The sequence below is a fragment of the Marmota marmota genome, unplaced genomic scaffold (genome assembly GCF_001458135.2).
Source record: "Marmota marmota marmota unplaced genomic scaffold, marMar, whole genome shotgun sequence".
NCBI lineage: Eukaryota > Metazoa > Chordata > Mammalia > Rodentia > Sciuridae > Marmota > Marmota marmota.
The window spans coordinates 6,777,325-6,787,631 of record NW_026000241.1 but is presented as its reverse complement, the minus strand read 5'-3'; the positions used below and the strand labels follow the sequence as shown (position 1 = coordinate 6,787,631).

Genomic DNA, 10,307 nt, shown 5'->3' with positions numbered 1-10,307 from the left:
ATAAGAGACAGGGGGGTGGGGGGGTGTCTCTCCTACTCCGAAGGCTGCTTTGAGAGGTTGGGTAGGAGGCTGGATGGCTAGAGAAAGGTCTCCCTTGGCGGGAGGGCGGGTAGGGGGAGATTGAGGCTGGGGTCATTAGCTTCAGGGTGTGGGAGCATGGGGGTTCTAGGTGATTTGGGCTGGTGCTGGTGGTTGTGGGGAGGGGGATCTCTTTGGGAGATGGGACAATTGGGAGTAGAAAGCCCTGGTAATGATTCAACTTCACAAGTGGCTCAGAGGCTATAAAAATGGCTTCCCCAAGGCCTCAGGGGCTGTTCCCAACCAAAAAAACAAACAAATGAAAAAAACCCAGTGACTCTTTATTGGCATTTAATCAGATAAAGCCCCAGGGATTGGAACCCCATGTTTCAATTCTGCCCCTGCACTTGGCTTGCTCTGGGACTTCGGGCAAATGGCTATGCCCCACTGGGCCTCAATTTCCTTTTCTGCAGTTGGGGGTGGAGTTCCCTACTTCCTGAGGTGTTTATAAAGATTAAATAATAATTCGTTCTAATAATAGTTAACACTGATGCTCAGGGCTTGATGTGTGGGTTGTTAATTTTTTTCAACAAGCCTGGGTTTGTTGTTATACCCACTATATAGATGAGGAAACTGAGGGCCACAATCCCTGAGTCACACAGCAGGTGATCAGCTTGCAGGGAATGGGTGGTGTGGATAATTTGAGAGGCTAGGTGGGATTCTTACTCCCATCTGTAACCCTTCTCAGGGCCAGTTCCCGTCCCCCCAGCAGTATGGCATCCTGTGCGGAGCCCTCAGAGCCCACTGCCCCACCGCCTTCTGTCCCACCACTTGAAGACTTTGAGGTGCTGGATGGGGTTGAGGATGCAGAGGGTGAGGAGGAAGAGGAGGAAGAGGATGATGATGACCTGAGTGAGCTGCCACCTCTGGAGGACATGGGACAGTCCACTCTGGAGGAGGCTGAGCAGCCTGGGGCCCTGGCCCGAGAGTTCCTGGCCGCCATGGAGCCAGAGCCTGCCCCAGCCCCGGCTCCAGAAGAGTGGCTGGACATCCTGGGTAAGGAGCAGGGGTGGTTTGGGTTGAGCCACAGCCCAGACAGCTCAGGGTGCAGAGTGACCTTGGACCAGGCCTTCTCATCCCCTGAGCCTTGTTTCTCATCTCTGCTGTGAGGGTTGAAAGTAACCTGGTAACTATGGTGATTGTCAGCCAGTGACAACTGCTTGAGATGCTTCATGTTCATGAACTCCATTCATTCTCTGTCTGTCTGTCTGTCTCTCTCTCTCTCTCTCTCTCTCTCACACACACACACACACACACACACACACACACACCATGTGCTGTGTCTCTTTTTCCCAGAACTGTTAGCAGCGGCCCAGAGAGGCTGAGTCACCTGCCCAGAGCCACACAGCTAGTGTGCTGATTGCCAGCGGCTCCCAACCCCTACTGCATCTTTTCTGGGCAATTGTCTGACACGTGCCAATCCCTGAAAAATGCACCCTGAGGTCAAATAGATCTGAAGAATGTCCTGTTCATCCCTCTGGCTGGTTTACAGTACTCATTACTATTCTTTTTCTCCCCCTGGTGCTGGGGATTGAACCCAGGGCCTCACACCTGCTAGGCAAGCTCTGTACCACTGAATTGCACCCATAGCCCTTTTATTTTGTTTTGAGACAAAACAAAATAAAAGAGCCTAAGGCTGTTGCCTAAGGCTGGCTTTGGAATGTCCCACCCTGTCTGACTTCCTTACTGTTCTTAAATGCTTTATATCTGTAAAGTACCATTAGCAATTATTGTTATATTTGGGGGAGGATTTTTTTATTTTTATTTTTTGCTGCAGTTCTGGGGATGGAACCCAAGGCCTTGAATGTGCAAGTGCTCTACCACTGAGCTCCTGCCCAGCCCCTCCTGAGCTTGGGGCCTGGGGGAGGGGGCCTCATTATCATTCTAAATGTTCAAAGAAGTCCTGCAAAGAAAGACACTCACATTTCCTCCTCTTCCTTGTGCTATTTCAGAATTCTGAAAACAAGACAAATGTTAATATTCTGTAGAAAATAAGTTGCCACTAATCCTGATATCCGACATACTAAATGATTATTGCTCTTATGATAAATGATCCATCATCACCACTGTTGATAATACCAGTGGGCTACGGGTGTGGGTGAGTGGTAAAGCACTCTGGGTTCAATCCCCAGTACAGGGGGAAAGAATTTACTCCCTCCCCAACACCAGGTCCTGGTGTTCTGGCTGGTGTTCCTGAGTCCTGGCTGGCATGTCACTGGATCCTTCCAGCAGCCCTTTCCGATTCCATCCCCGTTAATGGAGAATGGGCTCCATGAGGCCAAGACACTTGCCTAAGGTCACCCAGCCTCCCTAGGTGTAGTAGAGTTGGGCAAGTTGTTTCCCAAGGGTGTTAAGTGTGAGAGCTGCGAGCTCCCCCTTGGAGCACTAATGTGACACTGTATTTGTGCAGCCTCTTTCTGAGGTCAGAGTTGGGGCCTCCAGGCAGGGACTGTGTAGCACCTTGGGAGAGCACTTGCCTAGCATGTGGGAAGCCCTGGGTTTCACTCCCAGCATCTCAGAAAACCGGAAAAAAAAAAAAAAGAAGAAAAAAAAAAAAGATTTGGGGTTTTCATTTTCCAGACAGAGAATCAGCCCTTGAGGGGATGTGGTTTGCCCGGAGTCCACCCTAGGAGAAGAGGCAGGGCCTGGCCGTGACTGTGACTTCCAGCCTGTCCGTCATCAGAGCCCACAAACCTTATGACCCAGGGGTTTGTCAGATCACTGGGTCTCAGACTGAATGCTAGGTGTGTACAAGTAGGGGTGTAGCACAGACATTTAGAATTTTCTAGAATATTTCAGAATAAGGGTGGCTTCATCAGTGTCTCTAATCTTTAGATTAGAATCCACTCAGACTTGCAAAGTATTCTAGAGCATCAGAAAGTGGCAGGGTGTAGGCCAGCGTGGGAACTGAGCGCCTGGCCACAGACCATGGCTGCCCTCTTGCACAGCAGTCTTTGCCCTCGCTGCCCTGGGGCTCTGTTTGGAGGAAACCTGGGGGAGCTCTGAGGAAGACCCAGCTCAGGTCACCTGCCCTCTCTCTACTCTGTTGTCTGCCGTCTAACGTGGGTGCTGGAAGCAGTCATCCCAGCAGCTGCCGTGGGGTGACAGTGGGTGGCAGGCTCCTGAGTGCCTTTGCAGGGGTGCTGAGCCTTGTGCCTGCTCAGCTGGCATTGGCGTTGGCTGTTTGGTGGTTCCTGGGATGGCCTGGGGCATGGGAGAGACAGCAGCCGGAGTGGCTGCGAGTGTGGACAGTGGTCTCCTCTGAAATCCTGGCGGCATCAGGAGCTACTTTTGCTCACAAGCCCTTTGACTCTGTTTAATATTTAAACTCGGTGCACGTCGTACTTCCGTAGAGACGTACTCGCAGCACAGCAGTGGTTACAAACCAAGCAAGGGCTTGCTGGGTGCCCCTGGGAGGCCCTGTGACTGATCCCATTTCATGGCTGGGTAAACTGAGGCCCAGACATCCCAGGGCTGGGATATGAAGCCGGAGGAGGGGTCTACTCCAGTGTCTCTTCTGGACCTCTCTGTCTGGAACAGCTGTTGGTCACTGAGCCAGTTCCCAGCACCAGCATCTTCACCCCTAAATCTGTCCTGTTGGAGCTGGGGAAGTGCCTCAGTGGCAGTGCACTTGCCCAGCAAGGCCCTGGGTTCCATCCCCAGCAGCAGAAAACAGATCTGCCATGCCCACTGTCCAGCCTCCTTGGGTCAGCTGGCCTGGCAGTGGCAGGGTGGTCATCATGTGTTTAGCTCGCACCCTCTGCAGCCAGCAGAGCTTGGCGGGAGCTTGGGGACATAGGGCCACCCAATGACAGGTTCGTGTCCCTGCTTCCTGGCAGGGAATGGGCTGTTGAGAAAGAAGACACTGGTTCCGGGCCCACCTGGCTCAAGCCGACCTGCTAAGGGGCAGGTGGTCACCGTGCAGCTGCAGATGTCGCTGGAGAATGGCACACGGGTACAGGAGGAGCCAGAGCTGGTGTTCACCTTGGGCGACTGCGACGTCATCCAGGTTGGAGAGGGAGGAGGTGGGTGGGGGCAGGATGGGCACCTTGCCAGGTTGGGCCGTACCTGAGTCCCTCTGGCCCTGTCCACCCCAGGCCCTGGACCTCAGTGTCCCCCTCATGGACGTGGGTGAGACGGCCATGGTTACTGCTGACTCCAAGTACTGCTACGGCCCCCAGGGCAGGTGAGCGCCACCACATGGGTCCCAGCCAAGTGGGGGATGCTGGTGGGGTGTCCCCTGGCCCTCCCTGTCTGCCTGCTCGCTTTATAGAAGAGGCGACTGAGACTTAGGGAAGAACACCTGCTAGCCAAGTCACGCAGCTCAGGGGTGGCAAGGTGACTTCCCTATTTCACCGAGGAGGGGTGGCGATGGGCACAGCTGGAACTTGAGGCCCTTCCCTCCTGCCCCAGAGTCAACCCAGCGAGCCTGGGCGAGGGCCAGTGCCGCCGGGTCTGAGTGCGCCCGCCTGCCCCACCTCCCCAGCAGGAGCCCCTACATCCCCCCGCACGCGGCCCTGTGCCTGGAGGTCACCCTGAAGACGGCCGTGGATGGGCCTGACCTGGAGATGCTGACAGGGCAGGAGAGGGTGGCCCTGGCCAACCGGAAGCGGGAGTGTGGCAACGCCCACTACCAGCGAGCGGACTTCGTGCTGGCCGCCAACTCCTACGACCTTGCCATTAAGGCCATCACGTCCAGCGCCAAAGGTGACCGACTGGCTCTGGGTCAGATCCCCACCACCGCCCCACAGAGGTGTTCCTCCAGCTCAGCTCAGAAGCCCCCAGCCCCAGGGTCCTGGGCTCGGAACACTAAACCCTCCAGACGGGGCCCCTTCAGCCTTGATGTACCCGAGGCCAGTGGGAATGTCGCGGAAGGCGGGTGAATGATGGGCCATGGCAGGTGGCATCAGTCCCTGTGCCCCTCCAACACTCCCTCCGTGAGGTGCCAAGAATCAGACACTGGAGCCTGGGGAAGGTGTGGCCTGGCCCCATAGAGACGGGAGGACCGAGCTCCCCGACCCTGGTGGATGGCAGCCGGCGCGCCTCAGAGGTGCGGTCCTGGGGGCTGGTGGTGCAGTGACCACTGTCCTCCACAGTGGACATGACTTTTGAGGAGGAGGAGCAGCTCCTGCAGTTGAAGGTGAAGTGTCTGAACAACCTGGCCGCCTCGCAGCTGAAGCTGGACCACTACCGCGCCGCCCTGCGCTCCTGCAGCCTGGTGCTCGAGCACCAGCCCGACAACATCAAGGCGCTCTTCCGCAAGGGCAAGGTGGGCCGCCCAGCCGAGTCCCCAGCCCCGTGACAGAGAAAGACAGGCGTCAGCCAGCTGAGCTTTCTGGGGTGCAGGTGGGAAACAGGCCTACAGAGGTACAGGGGTGTAGCCTGGGTCCCACTGACTGGTTGGCTGAGGCTAGACCTAAATCCCCGCTTCTCCGGCCCCTTGCTTCTGTCCCAGGGCCGCTCTCCCTTGTGTTTCATCCTCTGTGACTCTGTCTCCTTCTCCTTCAGAGCACAAGCCGAGTCCTGGTCATGGCCCTTGGGGCCCTGAGTCATCTGGTTGTCCCCTTCCTCCAGTTCCTCTGCTCTCTCACCTCCTGCTCCTCTCCGTCCACCCAGCCTCCTCCCTGCTTGCGTCTAGGCCCCTCCTGCCCCAGGACCTTGGTCAGGCTGTGCCCTGTGCCTCAGGTCGCTGTACCCCAGGACCTGCCTGGGTCTCTTAGATCTGGTTCAGGTTTTGCTTTTCCTTTTTGCTGAGCGTGGTGCTGGGGGCAGAACCCAGGGCCTCACATGTGCCAGGCAAGCACTCTACCCTGAGCTGCACCACCAGCTCCTGTTCAGGATTTTGCTCTGATGTCACCACTTCAGGAGGCCCTCCCCACCTGCCTCCTCCCCTGCCCTGTCATCTCTTCATTTTTGCTATGTCACCTTCTGATAGATAGCACATGGAGGTGTCTTGCTGTCTATCTGCACTCTAGGCAGTGGATCCAGGGCACTTGCTGAGGCTGGCCTTGGTCTTGCTGAATTGCTTAGGGCCTCACTAAGTTGCTGACGCTGGCCTCGAACTTGCAATTTTCTTACCTCAGCCTCCTGAGTCGCTGGGATTATAGGCATGTGCCACCATGTCTGGCTGTTGTCAGCTGGTTTCTAATTTGGGGTGTCAGTAGCATCTACTGTTTGAAAGTGAAAGAAACCCACTTGAACAGGTTCAAGCAAAAAGGAGAGATTGTTGGTTCATGAAACTCTCCTGTCCAGGGTAGCTAGCTTCAGGCATGGCGAGATCCAGGCATTCCCAGTGACGTGGGGATGCTGTGCCTTTGTGCCGTGGACTTCCCTCAGGCTCCTTAACCCTCACCCCTCACCTTCACCCCAGCTCCAAAAAGCTCCCCAAAGCTCCAGAATTTTATTCTTTTCCTTAGCCACCGGCTTCCCAGTGGTACTGCCCTATTCAGGCCGGATCTCACTGACCTCCTTGGGTCACATGCCTGGCCTCAAGTCATTCACTGTGGCCTGAACTTCCCTCGTGGGAAGTTCCTCGAGGCCATGAGGGAAGGAGGCAATGAAGGGGGCACCCAGGCGTCCAGCTCAGGCTGAGCCAGACACACAGGGAGAGGGGACAGTGCTGTGCCAGCTGTAGCACTCGGAAGCCAAGGGCATGGGCGCATACAGAGGGGCCTGGAACCTGGGCTCCTGCCGGAGATGGTGGGGACTGGTCAGGGGGCCAGGAGCTTAGCAGGGCTGGGCCTCTTGAAGGAGAGCAAGCCTGCCGTGGTCCCCAGGATGGCGCCCTTTCCCCACAGGTGCTGGCTCAGCAAGGCGAGTACAGCGAGGCCATCCCCATCCTGAGGGCAGCCCTGAAGCTGGAACCGTCCAACAAGGTGAGTAGGACAGGGGTGTCCCAAGGACTTGCTTTGTGGGGCTATCTGGGAAGTCTTGCCTGCAGTCTGCTGTAAGTTTTTCTTCGTGTGGCTCTCTGGTGTTCCCAGTGGGCAGGGGACGGGCAGCTAAAGGCCCCTGGCCAGCTTGCTAAGTCCCCGTGACCCCACATGGACAGGCTGGACTCATGCTGCCAGCCCTCCCGGGGCTGAGGGCACCACCTTCCTGGCCAGGGCCTGTGTCCTTGGCCTTCCCTCTGGGACCTTCCCCTCCCTGGCTGTCTTGTGCTCTGCACCGTCTACCCCATTCCTTTGGGCAACGGGGACAGCAGCCCCCCCTTTGGTGAAGCACAGAGTGGGCAGACCGAAGCCCCAGGTCCCAGTGGTCCTGGCCCACAGCAGCCAGCAGACCCGCAAGGCAGAGCAGCCAACTTGACGGGGTGGCCGCCGCGGCCTGTGCCCGCCCTGCCCACGGCCCCCTCCCACAGACGATCCACGCGGAGCTGTCCAAGCTGGTGAAGAAGCACGCGGCGCAGCGCAGCACGGAGACGGCCCTCTACCGGAAGATGTTGGGCAACCCCAGTCGGCTGCCGGCCAAGTGTCCCGGCAAGGGCGCCTGGGTGAGCAGTGCCGTGGGCACAGGACCCTGAGGTCCAGGGCCCGCAGGTAGAGAGTGGGACGCTTCTCATCCCGCACCTGCCGGCGTCCTCTGTCACCGGCTGTGCCGGGGAAGCTGGGGACGCAGAGGCCCAGCCCTACGCAGACCAGCGCTGAGTCAATGGATTGGCGCTGAGGGACCTGGGTGGGGGTGGGGCTCTTTGGGGACAAGGTGGTGACCTGGGGAGGGAACTTAGAGTTTGGGTTTCAGTGAGTGAGGAAAGGCGTGGCCAGCAGGGATTTGCCAGGAGGCCTGTTTGAAGCAAGGTGGGAGCAGAGGCCCAGGAAGCCAGTCGTGGCTGCCCTCCGCCATCTTGGTCACCTTCTCCCCTTTATTCACAGTCCATCCCGTGGAAGTGGCTGTTTGGGGCGACTGCCGTGGCTCTGGGGGGCGTGGCGCTCTCTGTGGTCATCGCTGCCAGGAACTGATGGACCAGGTGGCTGCCACCCCCTCTGCACACCGTGGACCCACCCTGCACTCCTCACTCCCTGGCTCCCTGTCCTCTGTCCTCTGTGGCCTGGCCCCCTCCTCTGGGTCGGGGAAGCAAGGATCGGGGGTCGCAAAGCCCAGAGAGCAAGAGGGACTGAGACCCCACAGGAGGCAGTGAGGGGCAGCCCAGAGGGAGGGCCTTGTCCCTGCAGACCCAGCTCCGCTTCCCCACCCCTGCCCGTGGGGTTTGGTCCCCCGTGGCCGGCCTCGGTTTCCCCTCCTCAGTAGGCCTGGGGCAGCCCACCCCGCCCAGTTCCCACCTGACCGCCAGCCCTTCCTGCCCTGCCTGCCGCCCTCTGTCCAGGCTCCCCCACAGTGAAATAAAGCCTCCACCCGCGCTGCGGCCTCCGGAGCCTCTTTCATTGCCACTTGGGCTGGGGTTCATCCAGGGTCACGCAGCACTGTGGGCTAGCGGGGCAGGCTAGAGTTGGGGTCTCCCCTTGGGGCCAAAGACCTGCTTTACAGAGGGAAGAACAGCCTGGAGAAGTGGGGTGACGTAGCAGGGGAACCGCCTGCCCAGCTCCACCTGTCACCCGGCCTCATGAACCTTTGTTCTCATTGAGGGTCAGGGACCCCAGCAGGCCCTGATGCGAGCCTGGAGGATCACCCCTTGCTTCAGTGATGTGTCACAGGCACCAGGTTCCTGGCCTCCGAGGAGCTGGATGAGCAGCTGGGTTGTGAGAGTACTTGCCCTGGATTTCATCCCCAGTACGAAAAAAAAGATGGGACCCAGGAGAAGGGTGTGAACACCTGAGTGGGGGTCCAGGGGTGTGGCTGGGGATCCAGGAAGGCCTCTCCCAGGTAGTGCTGTGCACTGAGACCTCAGTGGCCACAGGGGTGTGCTTGTGCAGCTAGCCAACAACCCTGACCATGCGGCAGCACAATGGGTGCAAAGGCCCTGGGGCAGGATCAGGCCAGCGTGTTGGGAGATTGGTGAGGGTGAGTAGCCAGCAATGCCGGACTGTGCAGGGCCCTGGGCAGGAGCTACCTCCAATCCCACTGGACTCTCCCCACCACCTGGGACTGGAAATGCCTCCTGTGAGTTGCCCATCATGATAGCCTGCATGGGAAGAGCCAGCATCGGGCCTCACAGCTCATTGGCTCTTCCTGCTGCTCCATCCTGCCTCCAGGAATGAGGAGGTCCCCAAAAGTAGACCTCCACAGGTATCGTGTACACCTGTCCCCACAGGATCTGAATCTGTGCCTTATTTCCAGGCCGTTTCTTTCTGCCATCGGAATGGCTATTGGGGGCAGAAGGCCACAGGTGGCTTGAGCCTGTGCCTCCTTTCCAGTGTCAGTCCCCTTTGGTGTCTCTGTCCCCTGGAAGGGGCCTTCCCTGGAGGCGTGGCTGCAGTTCCCTCAATCGGAACGCCCTGCCTTTCTCATTCTCACTGACCTGGCCAATGCCCAGCTCTCAGGCACTGGCTGGGCAGCTGATCCTAGATGGTTGGGTGACCTTCCAGCTGGTCCTATGTGACCGTCACTGCTGTCATTCCCAAGTGCTGACCGTGTGCTGGAGAAGCCTCAGTACTGGGCTCCCTGTTCTTTGACCACTTTTGTATATTCTGGGGACAAGTCCTTTGTCACAGAAGGGATTGTGACTTCTTTCATCACTCGTGGCTCACTTTTAAATTATATTTCCCAAAAAGCAGATGTTTAAAATTACAATGAAGTTCAGTTTTTCAGTTTGGTTTTTCTTGTGCTTCCTGTGCAGGCAGTGTTTGCTGAGCCCAAGTTTGCAAGATTTTCCACATTTGTTTTTTTTTCCTTTGGGATGTGTGTGAGTGTGTGTGTCTGTGTGTGTGTGTGTGTAACTGCGGGCCTTGCACATGCTAGGCAAGTGTTCTATCTCTAGCCACACCCCAGCCCTTAGATTTGTTTTCTAAATATCAGTCTCAGTCCATTTGCTGTTGCTAAAACTGCATACCTGAGACAAGAACCTTTATAAAGCAGGGAGGTTTAGCTCTCAGTTCTGGAGGCTGGGGAGTCCAAAAGCATGCTGCTGGCATCTGGCAAGGGCCCCTTGTCTGGTAACTGGCGCTGGACATTGCATGATGAGGCAGCAGACATGCCAACTCTGGTCTCTTTCTAACAAAGCCAAGGCAGGGGCCCCATCATGACCCCATCTAATCCTAATTACTCCCCAAAGGGCCCCATGCATCAATGTAGGAACTTGGGGATTCTTCCCAACATTGCACTGTGGGGGACAT

At 57.4% G+C, this 10,307-nt stretch overlaps 1 protein-coding gene across 3 annotated transcripts in view; it reads left to right on the top strand.

Moving 5' to 3' along the window:
* Fkbp8 (FKBP prolyl isomerase 8) overlaps positions 1 to 8,436 on the top strand; it is a 20,902-nt gene extending 12,466 nt beyond the window's left edge. For 2 of the 3 annotated variants that reach the window (XM_015489271.2, XM_048795280.1), the window contains exons 2-9: positions 767 to 1,074; positions 3,918 to 4,087; positions 4,176 to 4,264; positions 4,565 to 4,785; positions 5,175 to 5,347; positions 6,876 to 6,953; positions 7,439 to 7,570; positions 7,950 to 8,436. In XM_015489271.2, coding sequence (XP_015344757.1) covers positions 792 to 1,074; positions 3,918 to 4,087; positions 4,176 to 4,264; positions 4,565 to 4,785; positions 5,175 to 5,347; positions 6,876 to 6,953; positions 7,439 to 7,570; positions 7,950 to 8,036 — 1,233 coding nt within the window. In that variant the 5' untranslated portion in view covers positions 767 to 791 and the 3' untranslated portion in view covers positions 8,037 to 8,436. Of the gene's footprint in view, positions 1 to 764; positions 1,075 to 3,917; positions 4,088 to 4,175; positions 4,265 to 4,564; positions 4,786 to 5,174; positions 5,348 to 6,875; positions 6,954 to 7,438; positions 7,571 to 7,949 lie in introns of those variants that run through there. The other variant, XM_015489270.2, reaches the window with a different exon arrangement.
* The last annotated feature ends 1,871 nt before the right edge of the window (positions 8,437 to 10,307 follow it).